This window comes from Aedes albopictus, chromosome 2 (assembly GCF_035046485.1).
Source record: "Aedes albopictus strain Foshan chromosome 2, AalbF5, whole genome shotgun sequence".
Taxonomy (NCBI): Eukaryota; Metazoa; Arthropoda; class Insecta; order Diptera; family Culicidae; genus Aedes; species Aedes albopictus.
This window is the reverse complement of record NC_085137.1, coordinates 404,852,034-404,878,286: the sequence shown is the minus strand read 5'-3', so window position 1 is coordinate 404,878,286 and position 26,253 is coordinate 404,852,034. Positions and strand designations below refer to the sequence as shown.

The 26,253-nt window shown below is 42.5% G+C and overlaps 2 protein-coding genes across 7 annotated transcripts; one reads left to right on the top strand and one right to left on the bottom strand.

The window, feature by feature from the left end:
- Positions 1-2,400: 2,400 nt before the first annotated feature.
- Positions 2,401-3,436, bottom strand: LOC109408071 (transcription initiation factor TFIID subunit 11). Its single transcript, XM_029860879.2, has 2 exons — positions 2,904-3,436; positions 2,401-2,839 (listed from the first exon to the last, which is right to left on the bottom strand). The coding sequence occupies exons 1-2, from the start codon at positions 3,290-3,292 to the stop codon at positions 2,518-2,520; spliced, it is 711 nt and encodes a 236-aa protein (XP_029716739.2). The 5' UTR covers positions 3,293-3,436; the 3' UTR covers positions 2,401-2,517.
- A 3,378-nt stretch (positions 3,437-6,814) lies between these two features.
- On the top strand, positions 6,815-25,858 carry LOC109413849 (serine/threonine-protein kinase tricornered). Of its 6 annotated transcripts, XM_062853358.1 has the most exons (7): positions 6,815-7,406; positions 10,639-10,743; positions 10,976-11,233; positions 21,174-21,709; positions 21,764-22,401; positions 22,470-22,633; positions 22,715-25,858. In XM_062853358.1, exons 4-7 carry the CDS (start codon positions 21,245-21,247, stop codon positions 22,822-22,824), a joined length of 1,377 nt encoding a protein of 458 aa, XP_062709342.1. In that variant the 5' UTR covers positions 6,815-7,406; positions 10,639-10,743; positions 10,976-11,233; positions 21,174-21,244; the 3' UTR covers positions 22,825-25,858. The 6 variants fall into 6 exon arrangements, with proteins under 6 accessions (XP_062709342.1, XP_062709344.1, XP_062709343.1 ...); XM_062853360.1 differs by lacking the exon at positions 10,639-10,743 and having other exon boundaries at positions 6,815-7,287; positions 10,748-11,233; XM_062853359.1 differs by lacking the exon at positions 10,639-10,743 and having other exon boundaries at positions 6,815-7,291; positions 10,748-11,233.
- Positions 25,859-26,253: the final 395 nt, after the last annotated feature.

Below are 26,253 nucleotides of genomic sequence, written 5' to 3'. Positions count from 1 at the left end.
GGATTCCTCTATTAGTTTTCCAGGAGTGTTTTTAGGGTGTCCCTTTAGAATGTCCTTCAGGGATTCCTTCAAAAATGAGCCAAGCGATTCCTTCAGAAATACCCCTGGAAATGCCTCAAGGGTTTCCTCGAAGACGACTAATAACAAGACAGACAGCTCCCACCCTGTTGCAGGCGACATGGTTGAAACGCCCTCAACGAATTACAGGAACATTAAAATATGATTGTGTGCGTGTACATGCAAATACGTACACGCAAATGATAGCATCGCATGCACACTCATTCATGATGTTGTTCCCTGAAGTAGAGTGACTGGAAGGGAGAGTGGCGTCATGTTCCAATTTTGACAGGTCTCCTGCTCGTTTGGAACGGGAATTTGTATGGATTTGACAGATGATCGCTGTTCCAATTTTGACATTGACGCCACTCTCCCTTCCAGTCACTCTACCCTGAAGTCGTTCGTGGCGCTAGTGTGCTTGTAGCTCCCAAGGTATATGGAGAAAGAGGGAAGATGTCTGTCTTGTTATTAGCCGTCTTCGGTTTCCTCCAACATTTGTTCTGAGACTTTAGGATTCTTTCAGAAATTACAAGTCAATTGATTTGGAATTGACTGAGTTATAGCGAAAAGTGCCCAAAATTCCGGCCGCTGCTCAAGTGGCTCAAACGGATTCAGCTAATGATGATAACTTATCTGAGGTAGCTCAGACATTAATTTTAAAATCTGACTTGGTTTGATCACCGCGATACTTTATATGCTTAGTTAGATTGGCTATTTTCGGTGAAATGATCAACAAACAGCATTATTTGCGTAACGCGTTTCGGTCTACTACTCTTCGACCATCATCAGACGCCTAAAAAACATTTATTTGTTACAAACACTATTCACATACAAACAGACCATTCAACAAACAACACTTACATTCAGCTGATTTACTTCACAATTACGTCAGACGATTAATACTAATTTTTCTTTTGGTCAATTTTCTCTATATATATCCCATTACCCCCCTAGTCTACGTTATAAGTTTCTCTCTTTCGTCGTCGTTTCCTCTCATGGTTGACGTCATTTCTCATTGTTGCTTTCTCAGTTGCGCCAATAGACCGTTGTAGGTTGAATTGAAATTCCCACACTCACGCTGTAGGTTCACCGTGTGTGCTTCTCCTCGTTTTTTTATGTGGAATACCTCTGCAATACATCTGGTCGCCTGGTCCTGTATACGATCCAGAATTCGTGTTTTGTTGAAGTCGAACACATGTCCTTCCTCCATCATGTGGACTGCTAAGCCAGACTTCGGGTTTCTCTTCCTACAGTCGTTTTGGTGCTCCGCAACTCTCACTTCCAACATCCAACATAGGGCAAACGAAGAGGATGTTGGAAGTGAGAGTTGCGGAGCACCAAAACGACTGTAGGAAGAGAAACCCGAAGTCTGGCTTAGCAGTCCACATGATGGAGGAAGGACATGTGTTCGACTTCAACAAAACACGAATTCTGGATCGTATACAGGACCAGGCGACCAGATGTATTGCAGAGGTATTCCACATAAAAAAACGAGGAGAAGCACACACGGTGAACCTACAGCGTGAGTGTGGGAATTTCAATTCAACCTACAACGGTCTATTGGCGCAACTGAGAAAGCAACAATGAGAAATGACGTCAACCATGAGAGGAAACGACGACGAAAGAGAGAAACTTATAACGTAGACTAGGGGGGTAATGGGATATATATAGAGAAAATTGACCAAAAGAAAAATTAGTATTAATCGTCTGACGTAATTGTGAAGTAAATCAGCTGAATGTAAGTGTTGTTTGTTGAATGGTCTGTTTGTATGTGAATAGTGTTTGTAACAAATAAATGTTTTTTAGGCGTCTGATGATGGTCGAAGAGTAGTAGACCGAAACGCGTTACGCAAATAATGCTGTTTGTTGATCATTTCACCGAAAATAGCCAATCTAACTAAGCATATTAATTTTAAAAGGCTGAAAGATCCCAGTACATATGTCAAATATTTGTCCACAACAAAACCAGCCCTCAAACATCTTGTTTGACACGATCGAATTTTCATTAGTGTCAAACAGATGTTTATTCTAGAGTGACTGGAAGGGAGAGTGGCGTCAATGTCAAAATTGGAACAGCGATCATCTGTCAAATCCATACAAATTCCCGTTCCAAACGAGCAGGAGACCTGTCAAAATTGGAACATGACGCCACTCTCCCTTCCAGTCACTCTAGTTTATTCTAGTTCGAGTTTATTCCTTGTCAAATATTGAAGACTGAGTTGCTCGACTTATGGACGAGTAACTGCCCATTTGTTACCACAGCTATCATTCAAAACAGATGGGTTATGCCGACCACAAAGCTCCTGTTTGATGCGCGGTCATCAAAATCAAAGCTGCGGATGCTTCTATCTATGAGGTTTCAATCGAATCTTTATTAAATTATATATCTACTTAGCATAATGAGGCTTCGTCTGACCACCCATCCCCCGCAAACTTACCTTAATGGACAAAACACCCTGCTCAGTTCATCTTGAAAAACTGCTTGTGCCCCCGGCCGCTCGGAATTTGACCGCGGGCCCGTAACCGCCTGACCGCCTCCCGCAGGTACTTGGGCTGGATGGCGCCCGTTTCCCCTGTGTGCTCCATCACATCCAGCGCTTCCTCCACCACCTCGCCAACGAACACCTTCGCTATGCCGGACATCGCAATAACAACATTCTGCGAAACCGAACAGCCGGTGATGGTTTGCATTAGTCGCTTGACTGCCGCCTTGGGAAAAGCCGCCCGCCGATACATCTCGTACCGGTCCAGTTGCTCTTCGGTGAAGTTGGATACCAGCACTCTGCGGGGGGAATGGTTTCAATTAACTTTTAATTACGAACAAACAGTCAATCACAACAACTTACTGCATCTTCTCCAGCTCCTCTTCCTCCATAATCTTCTTGCTTTTCATCTCTTTCCGCTTGGCTCGCTCGAGATCCTTCTGCTCCTTGCTGCCGAGCAAGGGCACGGCCGAAGAACTGCTCCCATTGCCGACACTTTCGCGTCCAATTTCCGGAAAGATAATGTCCTCGAACTCGTCCGTTTTGAGCGAGTACGACGAACCGATGCTGCTGGTGGTAGTGCGGACGATGACTTCCTCCTGCAGCTGGGTCGGTTCGATTTTGATCGACGAGCTGGGCGGAGGACCATCAAAGAAATCGTCCTCCGAGGAGAGTAGCGAATGGAGATCTTTTTTGCCATTGTCGGACGGCATGTTGTCGTCGGAGCTGCTCGGTTCCAGGATGTTTTCCATTTGGCAGCTGTTCCGGTTAATAGCAATTCACTGAGAGCACTTAAAATTGTATAGTTATTGATAAAAATAGTAAAACAAATCAAAATTCACGGAAATAATTATTTTTTAACTGTTTTGTTTAGAAATTTTTGTTTACTGGGATATTTTTTGACGTTCATAAAGTAAATAAAAGGCTTTTTGGGGAATGTTCAAAAAATACGAAACACGAGGAAAATCTAAAAATAGAGCTTGCTGACGTTTATTCACCTTTCTCTTTCAAACATGTAGGCGGAATAGGATTTGTTGTCATCAGGAAAGGTTTCCCGATGAAAACAAATCCTATCCCGCCTGCAAGCTTGAAAGAGAGAGGTGAATAAACGTCAGTAAGCTCTATAGGGTACTGCAAGCACCTGATCTAACCTCACTTTGTCTGACAGTTCAGCGAGCTTGTTTACAAGGTGTTAGAATTTTTTAAGAGCGGCGAAAATTAAATTTACGTTTTCCATCCTGAAACCATTATGAAACGGAAATATCGATTATATTCAATCCTACTAGAACAAGACCAATCGTCTAATTACCGTTTTACTGAAATTGTATCGAAAAACAGTTTTGCCGGATCTCCGCCAGAGACTAAGTCTATGTAAACAAGCTCGCTGAACTGTCAGTGCACTGCTTTGTGACGTCATCTTGCAGTATCCTATAGTGTTGGGAGGTGTTGGGGTTATTTCTACACGGAACCGCCAAACTACCCAAAATTGAGTTCTTTTGACGCAATCCCATAGTGGTTTCGCAGCGCGGTGTCACGAACACTAATGCAAATCTACTGGTTGAAAATATGCCCATTTGATTTTGCTGGGAACAGCTGATCTTTGTTTACTATTTTCAACCAGTAACTCAAGTGGTGTTCGTGTAATGCAGCGTGTACGTACACGCAACACTACTAAAAGCAGAAATCACTATAGTTCCGCCCAATAAGCCAAATTTGAGTAAATCGATTAAACTCACACTAGGTAAATTGCCTTTACCTCCAGCAAAAAAATATACTTAAGAGTAGGTAAATTCAACCCAAGACCCCCCCTCATTCAACCCAAATTTGAGTATACCTACATTTACTCAAAATTGGGTAGACGCATCTCTGTTTGTTTTTGACAACATCGGTGGGGGAAAGAGGGAAAACAACCTAATTTTGGGTAAATAGTTTATTCGATATACTCAGCTTTGAGTAAAATCGACCCAAAAATTAGGTAGTTTGATTTCTCCGTGTAGATTTAGTTTATTTCTAGATTGAGTTTAAATAAGGGCGAAAGTAACATGAGAGAGTTCTCTTCATCGACTCTCTCTTCTTCAAATTAAAGTGACAAGATGCAAGTATTGTTGAACTTTTTGGTCATAAATCGCTAGGTTGCGATGCAATCTAGCGTCTAAGTGTAAAAATGTTCGATTGAATTTGCATCTTGTCACTTTAATTTGCAGAAGAGAGAGTCGATGAAGAGAACTCTCTCATGTTACTTTCGCCCTTATTTAAACTCAATCTAGATTTAATCATATGATAATCATAGCACAGAGAACAGACGTCTATCTTTGCTTTCTGCCTTGTGTAAAACTTTGTAACGGTCATATCAGAGTAAGTAGTTATGCTCCCGTTGCGTGGCGCTAGCATCCCATCACTTACACTGCCGTGTTGTCATTTATGTTTCCAGAGCTCGCCGTTTTTGGCCGTTTGGCGCTCGTGTCGCTTTGTGGGCTAGTGTATTTTAACGATGAATACTGCCATCGTGGAGTCAAATCGACTTTTTACGTGGGGCAGTCTCCGTTGGTGGCGTTGAGGTACACTTAAATCCTTTACACACGATTTCGACGTATTTTTGTTCAAGCTTAAATGTCTGTTCTCTGTGATCATAGGTGATCTGTGTAATCGCAGTAGTAATCTTGAGTAATCTTGAGTAATCTTGGTAATCAATAAGTAATCATAGTAATCACAGTAATCAATGAGTAATCAGAGTAACTTTTTCAGTAGTGACAGGTAATCAATTTAGTTGGAAACCCCTTGACTTTTGCCCTTCACTCTAAAGAATTTTCACGTCCGATTTACGTGAAATATCACGTAGCTCATCCTTATTCACAAAATCTCAAATGTTACCTGACGTTAGCAACTATCATCAATCACGGCGTATGCACCGCCCTGTTTGGTAAAGTCCACCTAATTTTCACGTAAATCGTTTGAATGCATTTGAATGTTAGTAAACTTCTGACTTCGAAGTTTCCGCAAAACAAAAAATACGTGAATTTCAGGTGTGAAAAAAATATTCAATATGGCGTTGAGAAGTAGTTTGGTGCACAAACTGCTTGCTGATTTGAGTTTCCGTGCAAGTTGCAGCAAGTATTGAAATAATTTAATTGTGTAAGACAATTGATAGTTATTTACTTAAAGGAGTTATGACTATTTTCGTTAATTTCAGAAGCTGGGAGAAGGTGTTATTAATCACTGACGGTGACGGAGGTCCTACAAAGTTTTTGCGTCAAAATCCAAAGATTATTTGCATTAAATTATCCGATCTTCGAAGATCCGAAGCGTATATGCATTTATTAATTATGATGGAAAGTGTAGATTTATGAATTACTATTACTCCAAAATCAAAGACTGATAAAGATTTTTCTTACATTTTTAAATATTAGTACCAGCTTGTAGTGTAACGGCCAATAATGGGATGCAGTACACCTAACTATACTGTGCTGCCGAATGATCATTTTCGGTGATATAAGCAGTGTTGGTTTGAGCCGTGTATCGATCGGTCGCCTTTCTGTTGTACACTGCAGAATATAGAATATCAATAAAAATCAGTTTCGACGGGTTCATTAATTATCCGTGTCGTACCGTTATAGTAGCGTATTTGAGGAGGCAAGAGTCTTTATCTCTATAAAATGCATTGTTATATTTATTTTACGATTGCATAATAATTATTATGCTTTTTTCTTTGCATTTTGTGAGAATTTAAAATCTCTTGTCCCTTAAAATACGTTGCAAACTGGTGCGACAGCTTTATTTTCATTTAAAAATGGTGTATTAATTACGTGAAATTCACGTAGAACTAATCATGTTCTCCAGTAAAAGTTACCGGAAATTCCAGTAGCACTCACCCACATTTCACGTAAATACTTGTCAAGTTTACCTGATTTATCACGTCGATCAACGAAGCTTAAATTTATCCAGCTACCTGACATTCCGGTGAAAGATTACGTGAAAAAAATGGTGAATGAAAACTACAAATCTTTTCATGTAAATCGGTCGTGAAAATTTTTCAGAGTGTTATTTAAAATCAATCTCATCAAATTTTGATTTAAGTAATATTTGAATGATACCTTCCAAAGGCCTTTTCATATGTTGAGTTTCTCGGACGAACCACAAGTGCACTGCTGTCACATGGCGCTGCCGTCGCTCAAAAGAGAAAAAGTTGCACGCAGACGTCAGAAGAGAACTGTTTTTCACCAACATCATCATCATCGCAAACGCACCAGAGTGAAAATAAAAAAATCCAAGTTTGTATGCGCGTTGTGTCGTCGTCGTCGGTCGTAAAAAATCTCTCGAAAACGGGCACACAAAAGAGTGTTTCCTCGTTTCGTCGTCGTCGTCGTCGTCGCGGTCGATGGTCGTTTTCCGTTTCCGAAATACGCACCAGCAGGAATATCCACAGGAAAGTGCAATCCGGGGCAGATTTTTTCCCGTGAACAATCGCCAGCCAATCCCGTTAGTGGCGTAAGGCGAGAGAGCTGGCGAAGAAAAAGTAGTGCAGAGAGATTGCATCAGAGTAACAGGAGCGCCAGCAGCGGTTCTAAATCGGTAGCCCCAGCCAGCTACAGGCGCACGGTCGATCAGTGTGTTTCGAAATCGGATTGTGCGGTCGCTCGGTCGGTCAATCAATCGTCAGCGGGAATAGGAAGTGAAAATCGTGTTATTGGGGTCGAGATTATACAATAATAGAATACAATATTTGTGCCAAGAGCAACAGCAGGAAGTGGTTGGTGAGACGGGCACAAAGGAGGAGGAATATTTCCACATCAGAAGAAAGTGTTGACAGAGTACGAGGTGTTCTCGATTTTCTCTGGCGACGCACATTGGGAAAATACTATTGCAAAGGTGGTAAAAATCAATCAACAATAATAATTAATAACAATAACAATTATTGTTGATTAATACAAGACTAATAGCTTATTCAAAATAGTTATTTATGTAACGAGTTGCGAAAAGTTGATTTTTTCAGCACGAGTCGTACATTTATCCAACGAGGCTTGCCGATTTGGAAAAATACGAAGAGTGCTGAAAAAATCGAGTTTTGCAACGAATTTCATACAACATTTTATGCAATGATTTTTCATTATATCGACAATGATTTTTCATAAGGGCCTAACTGACTTGATCGATTTCTCTCCGTCGACTCTCTCTTTCGCTAATAACTTGATCAAAACAAACAAAATCATTATTCTTTTTGTTTCTATAGCAACATGTAGTCGTCTTCTTCGCATTTCAACCAAAAAATCTTTGGAAAACTCAATACACATTCTGTGATAACACAAAGAGAGGATCGATGAAGAGAACTCGAAAATATCAGTTAGGCCCAAATGAAAAATCAGTGTTCGAATATAACTTATTTTAGTTGCATAATGTTCATAATGCAACCCAAATGAGTTGCATTATGAGCATTATGCAACTCATTTCAGTTGTATAATGAATCAGTTCGGAAAAGTTGGCCATTATGATACCAAAATGAATTCTATAAAATGGAAATTATGAAACTGAATTGCATAAAGTCACATTCCTCTCACGATTTTATGTACAATTAGTTAGAATTAGTTACACTTGCAAACTGTAATTCAGTTACTAGCTCCTTAAGGGATCTGGTACGTTTGGCATAAGGCCGTTTGACATAAGGACATTTGGCATAAGGACGTTTGGCATAAAGGACATTTGGCATAAAGGACGTTTGGCATAAAGAATATGTGAAATATATTTTCCTTCTGGAGAAAAATTAAAGAACAAGCTTCAATGGAAAGAAGGCAAACTTGATAGTGGTGTTCCTTCTTTTGCATATAGGCTGTTCTTTATCGATACAAGCAATTTAGATTCCAGTAATGGTTCTTTCCAGCAAATCATTCTTGTCTGCATATTATATTCAGAAAAATTATTGCATTATAATGTATTATCCTTCTTTAGAATACTTTTTCTTTTTTGACGCTAAGTATGTGGCTCATTTTTTACTGAAATTATTTTATGCCAAACGTCCTTTATTCCAAATGTCCATTATGCCAAGTTCCCTTTATGCCAAACGTCCTTATGCCAAATAGCATTATGCCAAACGGCCTTATGCCAAACGTACCAGACCCCTCCTTAAGTATGTTTTTATCAATGTGCCTTTCCTTGACCAAGAATAAGACTTCACAGCCAACATGGTATCGTTCCGTTAATATATAAATCACAAATTAAATTAAAAATTAATAGTTATTTATACAACGAGTTGCAAAATGATGATTTTTACAGCACGAGTCGTATATTTATCCAACGAGGCTTGCCGAGCAGAACTTTTGAATTTTCTATTTCTTTGTCTTGTCAAGACATTCTCACTGGCACAGCCTTCTAGCAGCTTATAGTAATTGTGGTCTTCAGAATATAGGTAATTGAAAAACAAATTTTTGGATGTATCATTGTGAATCCCTAGAGAAAATCCCAAGAGTAATCGCTGAAGAAATTATTTGGGAAATTCCAGGTGCAATTTCTGGAGGAATCGGTGGAAGAATTCTTGGAGAAATTACCCGTAGAAACACACGATGAAATTCTACGGGAATTCCGGAAGGAATCCCGTAACTAAACCTCCAGATCAGTTCCCGGAAAAAATCCTTGGGTAATTTCCGAATGAAATTACAATTACAATCTCAGAAGAAATTCTTAGAGGCATGTCAAGCAGATTCCCTGCAAGAAATTCAAGAAGAATCTCTGCAGGGATTTCGGAATAACTCACGAGAGATGCCTAAGGAATCTTAAGCAATACTAAGGAATATCACGAAAAATTTCTGAAGGATACCCAAGATGAACCCCTGAGAGATTGATAGAGATCACTGGAGAAATCCTTTGATAAATCCCTTGTAGAATTTCTGGAAGAATCCCAGCAGGAATTCCTGAATCCTACGATTCTGTAAGAATCCCTAGGTGAATTCCTAGATAACTTCTTGGATGAATCTACGGAGTAATTCTAGAAGGAATTATTGGAGAAATCCCCAGAAGAGATTCCTGCAGAAATACTTGGGAAGGAATCGCAAAATAATCTGATAACACAGGAGGACAAAAATCTTGAGGGCATGTCTGGATAATGGTATATCATCAGAAATTCCTGGATGAATCGTATCAAGAATTTCTGGAGGAATTTCACAACCAATTTCCAATGGGAATTATGGGAGAAATTCCATGAAGAATATATTGTGGAATGTCCGAATAAAACTTGCGAGATATCTGTGGAAGGATTTTTGAAGAAATCCCTGGAAGTATCCCGACAGCAACTCCAGGAGCAATCCCTGTTGGAAATCTATCACATAAAACTGAGCCTACATACATTTCAATCGTTTTACGCCCATCTATTACTGATCGAACATAATTCTGCCGTGCAAGCAATGACTAAACTAGACAATTTTATATTTTTTGAAAAAATCTCCTTTGTCAAGCGAAGTATAAAACATATAAAAGTGCTTAGTTTTGTCACTGCATTCATGACAGAAATTATTTTCGACCAAAAAGGGTGGACGTAAGATAAGGTTGAAGTGTACCTGTAACTTTGTTAAAAAAAGGCTGACGAAATCTGAGTAGACAAAATCGGGACAAAATTTTAAGAGTATTGCTAAAAAAATCAGCTGTTCTATTTTCGGTTAAAGTTTGGATTACCGAATGTTCAGCAAATTATTACCGAAGTTCGGTGAACATTACCGAACGTTCGGTAAACTGTACTGAATCATCGGCAATGTTTACTGAACATTCGGTAAAAAAAACAATAACGGAACTTCGGTAAAACTGTGCTGAACTAGAACAGCCGAACAAGTGACTCTAAAATAAGTGTATAGGGTCTCTGTCATGAATTCCGGCTAAATATATAGATTCTATTCATTACCTACAAATATCACACTTGCCAAAAAAGCTAGATTTTTTTTTAATAATTCATCTCGTATTGCTAAAATCGGTAAGAAATTGTAATCCCGATTCAATTCTTTGTGAAAATTTTGATTCGTATAAACTATTGGTCTTGACCTTGTGACACTAAGCTTATTAATTTTTTCCCACCTTTGCGATACGTTTTTCCCGATGTGCGACGGTGCATTTTCCGCGACAGTGCAGTGATTGTATGCGGACGGTGATGTGACAAGACACGAAACTGGAGCAAACATAGGAGCGGAGGAGAACGTCTAAGAAGAAAGTGGCTTATTGTGCAATAATTGTAGGTCGAGAAAATTTTACGCGGATTTCGGAATCGGGAAGAAAACAACTCGGTGCGTCGCGAGTTTCAGTTCCTCCGGGGTGGTGTGAGTGTGCGTGAAAGTGCGTCGTGAGGTGTGATCCCAGGAGGCGACGACGTCGACGGGAAAGCTATGAGAAATAGCACACTTCGATCAATTGACCATCAGCAGAGGCATAAAGTTCGAATGAATCTATCGTCCTCGTCTTCGCAGTGAACGCAGTATAGGTAGGCCACGGGAGGCGAGAAAGGGGACAGAGAATCGATTTCGTCGCTGGTCGCTGGTGAAATCATTGTGTACCAGTTTAAAACTGGCAATTGGGAGAAGCACGGCGGTGGTGGTGGCAGTAATTCTATCGTGAAGCAGCCCAAATAGATCACCATCGTCAGCAGCAAGAAGCAGCAACAGCAGCAGACCAGCAGGAGAAAACATCTAAAGGCAAACAACACCGAGAAATATACATACACAAAGGTAAACGAGAGAAAGAAAAAGCGAAATCTTTGTTCTCCTTTTTGTTATTTACCTTTGCGCGAAGCACTGAGATATCCGGGGTCTGCTTCTTGTACCACCACCCAGTGCAGTGCTGCCACATGTTTGTCGATTTTCATCTGGCTCAAATAATAATAAGTTATCATATATTAGCAATCACTATTGTTGAAATCAGGCACGTGATATTGGAGATAAGCACTGTCGCTGGAAGGTGGCAGCAGCTCGTCCTCTCTGGAGCCACCATATGTTGACGACGGGCACTTACACTCCGTGTGGTGTTTCTGTCAGCTGCCGCGACGATCACTTGGCGATGACGACGACGACGATGATGGTAATCACACCACATCAGATGCACGGTACCGTTGCGAAGGGAGACGGTATTCGATTCCGCGTGTGCCGATCAACAGGCAAGAGAAACGCACTGAATAAACTGTCGACGACCGAAACTACTTACTGATACTCGGAGGATTGAGTGGTAGATAATTAAAGTCGATTGGTCCAAATCGAATGTGGGAGCAATCAACTGGCCTTCCTAGATCCGGTCAAATTCTTTCGCATTCGAAGACGTGACTTAGTCGGATGAGGAAAAGTTGATCGCAATGCATTTATATTTTTCTAGACCCATGCCAAAGTTACTCGCATTCGGAACCGTGGCGTACCAGAGTGAGAAAATAAATGCTTGCCCACACTTGAATCGGTGTCAAACTGGCCTTTTCAGACTCTTGCCAAAGTTACTCGCATTCGGAACCGTAGCGTGCCAGAGTGGAAAAAGTTTGATCGATTCAGTATGATTTAGGACTTCCTCGATTCTAAGTACCAAGTAACTCTTTTCAAAGACTTAAGTTTTCCAATCAAGCTCCAGCCAACTCCTTTCGCATTCGAAGGCTTGGGTAATAGGAGGGATTAGAAAAGATTAAGCTTCTCAAAGTGCTTGGTAAGAAGGATTTCGAGTAGCAAGTAAATGAGCGTTCTGTATCTTGTGACGTACAAGGCAAAACTGCTACTGTCTTTATTGTTCGATCGCCTTTTATACTCTCGTCCAGACATTATTCGCACCCTCTTTTAACATGTTTCTTCCTGATTCCTACGTAAAGCATATTAATTATATGTGTATCGTCCAGAAACTATGCTCACCCTCTTTACATCATTAATTAACTCATGATTCATCAAAATTCTAACTTGTATACATATAATCCTGCAATGAATCTTTCTAACAAGTTTTGCTAACAAATAATTAATCCCTGATCAAAACCTTTTCTGGTACTTTGACCATTACAATACATTGGGGTTGTGTTCTTGGCTTTACGTTAGTTGTGAGCATAGATAATTGATTACAATTTTATATCCTATCGGTGCATGTCTGGAACTAACAATTACAAATGGCGTAGCTTGTATTCTAGTTTAATGAATTTCACAATATTGCGTAATTATATATCATGCTTATGTGTAAGTGCTATCTGATTGCGCAACACTAAATCCGATGGTGAAAATCCATACCGCGCTTGCGCATTAACGCTGTGAAACCGTGAACATACTTGAATATGATATCGTTTCTAATATGAATTAGAATGATTCATCCCCACGTATGCTATGAGTATGCGTTCCGGGCTAATCGATTACTACGCACGCGCAGTTTGTTCCGTTCTTGATCAGTCATCCTCGATGCTGCGCTATCGTAGCATATCGTATACAACGTTGTGTGAAAGGTCGCTCGTTTTTAATTCGATCTAATTGATTTTGCATATTGCAATTTACACTGGTTATCATGAATATGTGACCAACACGATTCACAAAACGTTACCTCTACGATTATTATACAAGCTTTTGCGTTAGATTATAATAAGCGATTTGTTTAATGCTAGATGTAGGAAATGATTGGAATTAGTGTGCTCTAGTTGTTAGAAATTGATGAACTTCACGCGTCGCGTTCGTAACAACTATCAACAATCTTCGTTTTCACCTGATTCCACATATTTCTAAAAGACGACATTTCTTGTGATTTAAAACTTATAGGATGTTGTTACGGTATTTCTGAATGCATCTGATATACCACGAATTGATAGGTTTCTTAACCCTCCTTTGGCATTGGATTGGGGCCATTTTTGACCCAAACCTTATACTACGTCAGCGAGCTGCTGCCAAAATAAAGCAAAAGGAAGGTTAAATTATGTTTGAAATATGTCAATGATCTTACAAGAAGATTGCTGAAAGTATAACTTTGAATTCTCAAAATAACTCTCTAGAGAGTTATTATACATATTACATCATTACATCTATACTGAACGGCTATAAGGTTTTGGCAAACTTAAAAATGTGAGTACCTATTCTTTTAAAAATCATCTGACACTACTGTGAAAATCTGTGAAATAAAATTCTAGATCAATCTTTGAATATGGCACGACTGCCACCACCCTCTTCTTTACACCCTACGAAATAAGTAGGCTCTGTGACATGCTCTGGGAGCTCTACTGATTCCCACAAAGAAGTGCTTTCAATCACAGCCTACTATAAAACGGCATGTTCTATGAACACACCACACCGTAAGAATGCTTGTTCAGCAAGCAGCCAGCCAGCCAACTAGATTGACTGACAACTCACAAGTAAACAATTTCGCGCCAGAGTGGCTTATCGGGGTTTGGCTATTAGCGTCATCAACATCATCCGACAAAAACTGCCACTGGAACTGCTGTGCTGGCTGCTAAACCTACCCTCAATGTTAATGAATTTGCGCGCGCGCGCCCGCGTAAGAGCAGGCGACTTGAGCAGGCGCAAATTGTCGTTTAATTGACCTGTCACACACTTCATGTGAATGTGCCGGGAAAGGTCAGCTGTTTTGTTGGAGTGGAGGTTGTAGTTGTTGTCATTGGTTTATTAACGATTGTTTCTGGATGGTGTTTAATTCATTTGGACTCGTACAAAATATTGAGGTGAACTCTTCTTCCTCTTATGCTTTTTTTGTGGCTATAAAGTTTCAAATGTGGCATAGGGCACTGCACGCCGCGGTTGCTTAAAATAAATTGTCCTAAGTCTTGGTCGTTTCGTGGCCTTGTTGTTTACGATTCGGGCTCAGACAAATGTTGTCAGCATTTCGTGGAAGATTTGATTGAGCTCGAAATATAGGATTCGCGTGGAAGTGTGTTGATTTATAACTTGCTGGCGGTACCCCTAAGAAACTCCTGGGATTTCACGGTTTCGCGGTTTCTCCACATTTTTTTCAGGACTCCTCCAGGAGTTTCTTAAGCTCTTTATGAGATTCTGCTGGGGGTTTATTTAGAATTGCTTCAGACAAAAGTTCCCTGTGGGATTCTTACAGGAACTTCTTCTGAGATTCCTCAACAGGTTCAATCTGGTATTCCTCCAGGAAGTCCTCCCGAGATTCTTAAAAAGATTCCTTCCGAGATTTCTTGGAGTTCTTTCTGAGATTTTTTTTTTCAGAATTTGCCTCTGGGATTCCTACAGAAGTTCCTTTAGGGATTCCTCCAGGTAATCTTTTTACGGATTCATCCAGTGGTTCCGTTTGGAAATTTATTCTGGGAACTAGAAGGTTTTTTCCAAAAATGCTTTTTGGGATTGCCTTAAAAATTCCTTCAGGAACGCTTTTCGATATTTCTTCAGAAGTTCCTTCCGGGATTCCACCAGGATTCCTCCAGGAATTCCATTTGAGGCTCCTCCAGAAACTCCTTCAGGGATTTCTTGCATTCTTTCTGAGATTTATCTAGAAAATCCTTCCAGGAGCCCTCCAAGAACTTCATGTAGTATTTCTCCAAAAAATGTTCCAGGAATTCCTCCAGAAACTTCTCTCGGCATTCTTTCAGAAATCACTTCTGAGATTCCATCAAGAACCAGAAGAAGATTCCTGAGGAAATTCTTCCGGGAACTCCTTCTAGGATTCCTTCGAGAACCTCTTTCGAGATTTCTCACGGATTTGCTTCCAGGATTCCGTTTAGATTCTCCTACCAGCATTCCCTCGGGAACTCCTTCCGGAATTCCTACAGGAACTTTTTCCTGGATTCCTCTAAACATTTGTTTCGAGATTACATTGGGAACGCCTTCCGGGGATCCTTAGGAAACTCCTTTCAGGATTCCTCCAAGAACTTCTTCCGGGATCCCTCCAAAAGTTTTTATCCGGTATTGGTTCAGTGATTTTTCCGGGATTCCTCTAGGAATTTCTATCGGGATACCTCAGCTAACTCCTTCCGGGTTTTTGCTTCCGGGATTTCTTCAAGAACTGCTCCCATGAGTTCTCTAAGAATAATTTTCTGTATTCCTCCAGAAGTTTTGTGGAGTTCCTGCTCAGATGCTCCTAGTCTCAGATATTCGCAAAGGAAAATCTCCTGAAAGTTATTAGAGAATTCTTTCAGAAGTATTTTAAGAAATCCCTCTTGCAGGTTTCACATAGAATTTCTTGTAGAATTACTCTAGGTCAGTGAATCAAAATTCAACCATCGCGCAAAATAATGACAATGTCGCAACCTGTATTTGTTGCGACAAAACAATCCATGCGACATAAGTTTGTCCCAACTTGAAAATAATGGGATTAACGTCGTACACCACGAGTTTAGAGATTTTCAAGCCTTGCATTGCGATTTTCGAACGGTAACTTCGAGTCGGTAAACACTGCACCTCTGGTGAAGTTCTATCATCAAACAGTTTCGACTTTAGGTTAGTAATAATTGATTATTCAGGAGTTGAAAAGTACGCAACAAATTCAGCTTCCGTTTTGTCTGCAACAAAAAATTTCGAGATCATGTTATTATCCGTCACCAGTAGGGATAAAGACTAATCGTCGCACCTTCTTTGTTGCTTGTTTTGTGCCTCTTTTGTCTGACAATTCTCTTCACTGCTCTAGGTAGGAGTTCCTCTTGAAATTCCTTCAGGAGTTCATTGAGAAATTTCTACAACAAATTCTTAACCCTCAGGCAGTCGCGTCTTAAGCCACTCTCAGCGACACAATGCACACGCTGTGTGCTACAAGGGTGCTTTTTATGGTGCGTGTACACGACCGATGCGACCGTTCCCGGGTTAAGGAATTCCTTCAGCAGCTTTGCGAAAAATCTTGCAAAAAATCTGAAGACATTCCAAAAGAAACGATTACTAGAATCTCGGAAGGAATTCCTGAAGGATTCCCGGATCTGCTGGATAAATACCGGAAGGAATTCCTCAAAGTCCCAGCAAAAATCTCAGCAGAACTTATAGTAGCTTACTATTAGTAGTAGTTTGAAAATTTTTGAGATCCCAGAAACTCCAGGAAGAATCACAGAAGGAACTTCTGAAGAAACCTTAAGAAATATCGCAGATGAACCTCTCTGAGGAACCACAGAATGAAACCCTAGAAGATGCAGGGAATGAATTTCTAGAGAATCCTCGGAAGAAATTATGAAAAGCACTCCTAGAGGAATCCCTGAACTCCTGAAGGAATTCCGAAAGGTATTCCTAAGGAATCTCGAAAAAATCTGTGTAGGGGACAGCCTTATAGTCAATCAACCATCATGTTTTTTTTTAAAGGAGGGCAATTGGACTTCATTGTGCAAAGAAAGAACATTGATTGATTGATTTGTCTTTATTTAAGAGACTTTCAGCCCTTGGCTGGTTCGTCTCTCGAGAAAGAACATTTCAAAACAGAAATATTTCCCATAAAATACATTCAAAGGGTAATGTGAAATTGTTGTAAACTCTGCTTTGATACCTTCCTTTGCGAAACTCTGCTGTTGTTCACGAGTTTTCTCAAGATCAATGAAATTCGGTAAATATCCACGCAATTCAGCTAATTTAGGCATACTCGCGTGAAAACTAGTGCATTGAGCTGAAAAAGTTGTGTGGCCAGGCCTTTTAGCTCTCCTTGTGCATAAGGGCATTTTTTACCCTAACTGTACACTACGTCAGCGAACTCTTCCCAAAACAAACCTTTTCCGCCGGCTAGACCGTCCCCGACGTCTCAACTTGAACTGCCTGTTATTCCCAGAGGATTCCTCCGGGTACTCTGAAAGTTCCTTCGGGAACTCCTCTGGAAGTTCCTCTGGGAACTCCTCTGGAAGTTCCTCTGGGAACTCCTCTGGAAGTTCCTCTGGGAACTCCTCTGGAAGTTCCTCCGGGAACTCCTCTGGAAGTTCCTCTGGAAGTTCCTCCGGGAACTCCTCTGGAAGTTCATCAGGGAACTCCTCTGGAAGTTTCTCCGGGAACTCCTCTGGAAGTTCCTCCGGGAACTCCTGTGGAAGTTCCTCCGGGAACTCCTGTGGAAGTTCCTCCGGGAACTCCTGTGGAAGTTCCTCCGGGAACTCCTGTGGAAGTTCCTCCGGGAACTCCTGTGGAAGTTCCTCCGGGAACTCCTGTGGAAGTTCCTCCGGGAACTCCTGTGGAAGTTCCTCCGGGAACTCCTGTGGAAGTTCCTCCGGGAACTCCTGTGGAAGTTCCTCCGGGAACTCCTGTGGAAGTTCCTCCGGGAACTCCTGTGGAAGTTCCTCCGGGAACTCCTGTGGAAGTTCCTCCGGGAACTCCTGTGGAAGTTCCTCCGGGAACTCCTGTGGAAGTTCCTCCGGGAACTCCTGTGGAAGTTCCTCCGGGAACTCCTGTGGAAGTTCCTCCGGGAACTCCTGTGGAAGTTCCTCCGGGAACTCCTGTGGAAGTTCCTCCGGGAACTCCTGTGGAAGTTCCTCCGGGAACTCCTGTGGAAGTTCCTCCGGGAACTCCTGTGGAAGTTCCTCCGGGAACTCCTGTGGAAGTTCCTCCGGGAACTCCTGTGGAAGTTCCTCCGGGAACTCCTGTGGAAGTTCCTCCGGGAACTCCTGTGGAAGTTCCTCCGGGAACTCCTGTGGAAGTTCCTCCGGGAACTCCTGTGGAAGTTCCTCCGGGAACTCCTGTGGAAGTTCCTCCGGGAACTCCTGTGGAAGTTCCTCCGGGAACTCCTGTGGAAGTTCCTCCGGGAACTCCTGTGGAAGTTCCTCCGGGAACTCCTGTGGAAGTTCCTCCGGGAACTCCTGTGGAAGTTCCTCCGGGAACTCCTGTGGAAGTTCCTCCGGGAACTCCTGTGGAAGTTCCTCCGGGAACTCCTGTGGAAGTTCCTCCGGGAACTCCTGTGGAAGTTCCTCCGGGAACTCCTGTGGAAGTTCCTCCGGGAACTCCTGTGGAAGTTCCTCCGGGAACTCCTGTGGAAGTTCCTCCGGGAACTCCTGTGGAAGTTCCTCCGGGAACTCCTGTGGAAGTTTCTCCGGGAACTCCTGTGGAAGTTCCTCCGGGAACTCCTGTGGAAGTTCCTCCGGGAACTCCTGTGGAAGTTCCTCCGGGAACTCCTGTGGAAGTTCCTCCGGGAACTCCTGTGGAAGTTCGTCCGGGAACTCCTGTGGAAGTTCGTCCGGGAACTCCTGTGGAAGTTCGTCCGGGAACTCCTGTGGAAGTTCCTCCGGGAACTCCTGTGGAAGTTCCTCCGGGAACTCCTCTGGAAGTTCCTCCGGGAACTCCTGTGGAAGTTCCTCCGGGAACTCCTCTGGAAGTTCCTCCGGGAACTCCTCTGGAAGTTCCTCCGGGAGCTGCCCTGGAAGTTCCTTCGGGAGCTGCCCTGGAAGTTCCTTCGGGAGCTGCCCTGGAAGTTCCTTCGGGAGCTGCCCTGGAAGTTCCTTCGGGAGCTGCCCTGGAAGTTCCTTCGGGAGCTGCCCTGGAAGTTCCTTCGGGAGCTGCCCTGGAAGTTCCTTCGGGAGCTGCCCTGGAAGTTCCTTCGGGAGCTGCCCTAGAAGTTCCTTCGGGAGCTGCCCTGGAAGTTCCTTCGGGAGGTGCCCTGGAAGTTCCTTCGGGAGCTGCCCTGGAAGTTCCTTCGGGAGCTGCCCTGGAAGTTCCTTCGGGAGCTGCCCTGGAAGTTCCTTCGGGAGCTGCCCTGGAAGTTGCTTCGGGAGCTGCCCTGGAAGTTGCTTCGGGAGCTGCCCTGGAAGCTCCTTCGGGAGCTGCCCTGGAAGTTCCTTCGGGAGCTGCCCTGGAAGCTCCTTCGGGAGCTGCCCTGGAAGTTCCTTCGGGAGCTGCCCTGGAAGTTCCTCCGAAAATTCATGTGGGAGTTCTTCCGGAAACTCCTCTGGAAATTCCTCCGGGAACTCCTCTGAGAATTCCTCTGGGAGTTTCTCCGGAAGTTCCGCTTCTGGGAGTTTCTTCGAGAAAGTTACTGACATTTATTCCAGGAATTCCTTTAGGAATTCCCCCAGGAAAACTCTGGGAATTCTTCCTGCAAATTCCTACGGGAATTCTTCTGGGGACTTTGCCAGAAATTCCTCTGGGAGTTCCTTGGGGACTTGCTCTGGGAATTTCTATGGGCATACCTTTAGGAATTCCTCCGGAAATTCCATCGAGAATTCCTCGGGGAATTCCTCCGAGAACTGCTCTGGACGTAAAAACTTGAAGTATTTTAGGCAAAGTACGTTTAGTTGCTCTGGATACTCCTTCTTCCAGGAATTCCTATGGAAATTCCTTGGGAATTTCTCTGGTAATCCCTCCGGCATTTCTATGGGGATTCCTTTGAGAATTCTTCTGCAAATTCCTCCGGGAACTCCTCTTAGAATTCCACAGGGAACTCCTGTGAGAATTCATCCGGGAATTCCAATGGAAATTCCTCCGGGAGATTCTCCAAGAATTCCTCTGTGAATTACTCCGGAAATTTGAAAGTTCCTCCGGGAGTTCCTCTGGAAAATTCATTGGTAATTACTCCGGGAATGCATCAGGGAATTCCTTCCGGAGTTCATCTGGGAATTCCTCAGGAAATGCTCCAAGAATTCCTCTGGGAATTCCTCCGGGAATTCTTCTGGTAATTTCTCCAAAAAAAATCACTGAGGATTCTGGCAGGAATTCCTTTTGAAATTCCTTCGAGAATACTCCGAGAATTCTTTCTAGGAATTCCTCTGGGACCTGTTACAGATATTCCTCTGAGAATTCCTTGGGGACTTGCTCTGAGAATTTGTCTGGGCATTATTCTAGGAATTCCTCCGGAAATTCCTCTCATAATTCCACCGAGAACTCCTCTGGGATTTCCCCCGAGAATTGCTCTGGACACTCCTTCCTGGAATTCCTATGGGAATTTCTCTGAGATCTCATTTAGGAATTTCTATGGGAATTCTTTCGGGGATTCTCCAGAAAATTCCTTTGGAAATTTCACCGGGGAATCTTCTGGAAATTCCTCGACGAATTCCTACGGGAATACCTCTGGGAATTCATCCTGGAATTTCTCTGAAAATTCGTCCAGGAATTTGTTTGGGAATTCCTCCGGGACTTCCTCTGTGAATTACTCTGGGAATTCCTTCGAAAATTCCTCTCGGAATTCCTTCGAAAATTGCTCTCGGAATTCCGCCAAGAATTCCTCAGGAAATTCCTCCGAGAATAGCTCTGGACACTCCTTCTTGGAATTCCTTCAAGAATGCCTCTAGGAACTCCTCCGGGAATTTCAATAGGAATTCTTTTGGGAATTTCACCAAGTTTTCCCCTAAAAATTCCTCAAAGAATTCCAATGGGAGCACGTTAGTGGCCGCCCACGAAGTCGCCGACCTCTACCTAGTTCCCCGCTGAATATTGTGTTTTCCGTTCTTTATTACGACATTCTCGCCCGTGGCGGGAGATTTTCGGTTTACCAGTGTAGACGTTGAGCATAATGAACATTTCGAGAGGATTCTGATCTGTATGGAGTGTAGACTTTGGCCAGACCCCCCTTCCCTCAAAAAGTCTACGTGGTTTATGAATGGTCCCGTTTCATTCGTAAAAAAGCTTGCAAATCGGTCAATTAGAATATCGTTTTTTTTACTACCTTTTTCAAAATGGCCACCCTAATGGCGAAACAAAAATATACGGGTCCAATTATGGTAAAGCAAAGATCATTCCTACCGAATTGGAGCACTTTTTTCGAGTCTTATTCTTTTTCATGGAATGGCTGGCATAATATTTTCTTCTCTAATTTCAGCTTTTTCCTACACGGCCCGGTTGCTCGCTCCGAGCAAATAAACCAGCAAGCTGCAGCCGCAAACGATAAACATGACCGCGACGGACAATACGATCCGCTTCAGCGACCACACACTGGACAAAGCAACGAAGGCCAAAGTGACACTGGAGAACTACTACAGCAACTTGATCACCCAGCATGGCGAGCGGAAGCAGCGGCAAGCGAAGCTGGAAGCTTCCCTCAAGGACGAAGCCCTCTCGGAGTCCCAGCGGCAGGAAAAGCGGATGCAGCATGCCCAAAAGGAAACGGAATTCCTGCGGCTCAAACGGTCCCGGCTGGGGGTGGAAGACTTCGAAGCGCTCAAAGTGATAGGCCGGGGGGCGTTCGGCGAGGTGCGGCTGGTTCAGAAGAAGGACACCGGTCACGTGTACGCCATGAAGGTGCTACGGAAGGCGGACATGCTAGAGAAGGAACAGGTGGCGCACGTACGGGCGGAACGGGACGTCCTAGTCGAAGCCGACCATCAGTGGGTGGTTAAGATGTACTATAGCTTTCAGGTAAGTTTGGGAAGTTTGGAATGTTTGGGGGTAACTAATGGTATTGTCTTGCAGGATTCGGTCAATTTGTACTTGATAATGGAGTTCCTACCGGGCGGGGACATGATGACGTTGCTGATGAAGAAGGACACCCTTTCGGAGGAATGTACGCAGTTTTATATCGCCGAAACGGCACTGGCTATCGATTCCATACATCGGTTGGGATTCATTCATCGCGATATCAAACCGGACAACTTGCTACTGGACGCCCGCGGACATTTGAAGCTGTCGGATTTCGGTCTGTGTACCGGATTGAAGAAATCTCACCGTACCGATTTCTATCGGGATCTGTCGCAGGCTAAACCTTCGGACTTTATTGGAACCTGCGCGAGTCCGATGGATTCCAAGCGACGGGCCGAGAGTTGGAAGCGGAATCGGCGGGCGTTAGCATACAGTACGGTCGGAACGCCAGATTACATTGCGCCTGAGGTGTTCCTGCAAACGGGTTACGGACCGGCGTGCGACTGGTGGTCGCTGGGGGTCATCATGTACGAGATGCTGATGGGATACCCGCCGTTCTGTTCGGATAATCCGCAGGACACCTATCGGAAGGTGATGAACTGGCGGGAAACGCTGATCTTCCCGCCGGAAACGCCCATTTCCGAGGAGGCGAGGGATACCATTGTCAAATTTTGCTGTGAGGCTGAAAGGAGGTAAGCCGATGATTTAATTTCACAAGCTCGGAACTATTTCTTAAACGGCTTCTTTTTAATCATACTAGATTGGGCTCGCAACGTGGCATCGAGGATCTGAAGCTGGTCTCTTTCTTCCGCGGTGTCGATTGGGAGCACATCCGCGAACGGCCGGCAGCCATTCCGGTTGAGGTACGTTCGATCGACGACACGTCCAACTTTGACGACTTCCCTGACGTTGCCCTTGAAATACGTAAGTACATTGTTGTATTTGTTAGATTTGTCTGTATTTCATGTATAATTGACCGCTTTTTTTAAATCCAAAACTCTTCAGCCGCCCATCCCACACCGGAGGGTGAAGTTCTCAAGGATTGGGTATTCATCAACTATACCTTCCGACGGTTCGAGAGTCTCACGCAACGTGGCACCCCTACGAAAAAGTGAAACCCCCACCCTTAATGTGTATGTGTGTGTCTTCTCCAGCTTCCGCCGGCAACTACCTATATTTATGTGTTTGCTGATGATGTTCTAACCACTTCGCCGCACCCCTTTGACTCTTATCTCTAGCACTCTAGAGAGGCAAGGTGGAGAGCCACTTTGACCTTAGATAGCGTTCGTTAGGAATCCCGCCCCGCGCAGGGCGCCGAAAATCAATAAGAAACCGACTCAATTGATGGAAGTAAAGAATAAGAAAAGTTGGGAACCCGTAACTAACAATATCCTCTATATAAAGTACACAAAAGAATATAAAGTAATTTAACGTAAAACAAACACACTAAGCAAAACAACTCGTGAGAAGAAAACGAATCAAAGAATATCGATAGCAGAACGTAATTTTAGGATTAGCATTGTCACAGTTCAGCGTATCTCCCACGCTCGTTTTTTCCCCGCATCATCCTGCGCGTTTTCCTGCGCCCTCCCATGATGATAGGTTCCTCTCTCTAATTTCACAGCCAAGTAGACTTACAAACACAGCAAATACACTGCAACGTATAACGTAATAAATGGGAAATAGTCGCCAACAGAAACAAACCAACCACACAGAACGACGCTTGCTTTTAGTAGGATTAATATTTAGTAAAAGTTGATGTGGAGTGTTCCGCCCCTCTGCTACGCTAAATGAGAGGTTTAGGTTTGTGTGGTATGGTGTCACGGTTTCACTTTGATGGACGGTCTGGTTTTGGTTATGTTGGATACAGTGAAATGAGATTTGTTAACTCGATCCAGATTTTGAGTTATTTGAATTCATTTCTAGATCCTTGAAGTTATTCTATTAGATATTATAGCAACATAACATTACTATAACGGTTTAGCTGTGTACTTCGAACGCTGAATGTGCAAAGTACTGAATGATGCCGGAAAACATTCAAAAACATTATTGTCAAATGTATCGTGACAGCACCAAATTCCAATTACTTTTTTCGGTTCCTAATTCCGTTCACATCGTGCAAAACAAATGGAGTGAACGGAATTAGGAACCGTTAAAAAGATATTGGATTTAGGTGACATCACGGTATACCACGATGAAAGAAATGCGTTTGTATAACGGTCGTGTTGTGACGATGTCCACCAGAGGCCATATTATTCATAGGTCGTCCAACACGCTTCTTGGTTCTATCAATTGAAGATCATTTGATTTAGATGGTTGTCCAACACTTCTTCCGGTTTCATTATCGGAAGAGCTGTCTTATTTCGACGATTCCTTCAATCGAAGATCGCTTCAAACACACGGATGTCTTCCATGTCTTGCGAATTATCAAGAGAAAAATTAACTCATTCCGACGGTCGTCCAACACATCTTTCGTTACATTTAATGAAATATTGCTTCAGCAAGGCGATTAGAACGTCTTCTTGTTTCATTAATACGATTGTCATACACTTCTCTCGGCTCCTTCAACCGAAATTGATTTCAAACAGATGGTTGTTCAACAAGTCTTCCGAATTTCTGTACAGAAAAATCAATTTACTCATATGGTTGTCCAACACGTCTCTTGGGTTCATCAACCAAACAGCAAGCTATGAGTCACGAACTGGAGAAGTTTGAAAAACCCTGGTTTGGTGATTTTTGTCCATGTACTTTCGAGTACTATTTTGAACTATATATTGCAGAAGCACGCTTTCTTTCAAAGTACTTTGTCTGAATTTTCCACGCATGACGATATGCCTGAAAATTATGCTCTTCTAAGAAGGTCTCACGCATTTTGGTGCAGAGCAGTTATAGCGTGTTTGAAATGAATCGACTCTATATCAAACGACATCATGCCTTTCATACCTAAACCCACCCACCAGCTAGGAAACTAACAAACTCACAAGAAACCTGCAATACCGTAATCCGTTCTTGGGGGGAAAATCGCTTATCACTTACACACATTATATAGTTTATGTATAGCTTAGTAGTGTCAATGTGCAACTTCTATGCAATATAGAAAACGTCCCTAGATGAGAGGTGAAGAAACATGATTTAAGAAAGTAACACTTGCAAGCATATGAAGCCTACTTCTACGCGTATCGATTCGATATACCTATCATGACGCGTCATGACGTAGAGAGGGACAGGTGACGCGAAACGTGGGAAGCATTTCTGTTCGAGTCGACCTGCAGAAAAGCAACAGCAAAGGATTTATATATTTAGAAAAAAAAGCTATAATAGTATTAGTAGTTTTTATTATTATAATTATTATTTTTTAGAGATCGCAATCATGCTTTTACCTTTAAGTTTGGATGTTTTATAGTAGAACAGAGCAGAGTAATGCACTTATTTCGACTTAGGCAAGGGAACTATTATGCTGCAAGTGATAGTTTTTGTATTTTTAAGTTCATATGTAAATAAACAATTATGCGAAACGAAAAATTTTGAAAATTGGGCAAACGGTTCTCGTGTTCTTAGGAATTTCGTTAAAAAGTTTATAGATATCTTTCTTTTTGGAGAATTTGCTTCAAGCAAAATATGGCATAAAATTGTTCTCGTTTTGGTTCTATTAGAAATTTTATTTATATGATTGTTTTTTTTTTCTTTTCCAATTCATAATGGATCTTCCGTCACAGTTTTCTGCTATTTATGTGATCAAATTACTTCTCTGTTTAACTTTAAGAACAAGAAACACGTTTTGCTGAAGAAAAAATGAACAATAGCTGTAATAGGTTAATTTTCGTCCGATCCAAATCATGTCGTCACACGCAAGTCCATCTCGTTTTCGAATATTTTTTCTAGCCTTCTGAATTGTAACAAGCGAAAATCCATATTTCGTTAGGTGAGATTGATTTGCAGTTGACGACAGCTGCTACATAGTTTGCGATAGATTTGTGGTCTCGTGAAAGCGTTAATTCAAAGTTCTGTGTTCGCATATATCCCCCGTTTTTTTCCTTTGGGAGGAAATCAAAGCAAGAAGAAAACAAGATATAACAGTGAGATACATCCCGCAACCCTTACAAGCATTGAACAGAAATAAAGTGATAACTGAAATTCAATGGAAATGAATCATGAACGTGGTGCAGTCAGTATAGTCAGTGGTAATATCATATCCATCATTAATTAAGATTTGGGAATCGCTTGGGATTTTCCTTGGGATACTTTCAGCTCTGAGTAAAATGAACACTTCAAGAATATGTGGTCCTTGTGTAGTCTTAGCCTTAGACCTTACTTTCTTATTGGTCAGACTAAGGTCTCAGTGTCCTCTGCTGTACGTGGGAGTGGTCTCCATTCTACTCGGTCCATGACTGTGTGTCTTCAGTTCCGCGCTCTGCAAAGGGTCCGCAAATCGTCCTCCACTTGATCGACTCACATAGCTCGCTGCGCACCACGCTTCTTGTACCGGTCGGATGATTCTCGAGAACCATATTAATCGGGTTGCGAAAATCTGGAGGCTACGGTGG

Excerpts from the sequence above, each read along its gene's own strand:
- LOC109413849 (XM_062853360.1), top strand. The coding sequence starts at position 21,245 with ATGACCGCGACGGACAATACGATCCGCTTCAGCGACCACACACTGGAC. Across the intron at positions 21,710-21,763 it reads AGATGTACTATAGCTTTCAG|GATTCGGTCAATTTGTACTT; the intron begins GTAAGTTTGGGA and ends ATTGTCTTGCAG. Across the intron at positions 22,402-22,469 it reads TGCTGTGAGGCTGAAAGGAG|ATTGGGCTCGCAACGTGGCA; the intron begins GTAAGCCGATGA and ends TAATCATACTAG.
- LOC109408071 (XM_029860879.2), bottom strand. The coding sequence starts at position 3,292 with ATGGAAAACATCCTGGAACCGAGCAGCTCCGACGACAACATGCCGTCC. Across the intron at positions 2,840-2,903 it reads GAGGAGCTGGAGAAGATGCA|AGTGCTGGTATCCAACTTCA; the intron begins GTAAGTTGTTGT and ends TTCCCCCCGCAG.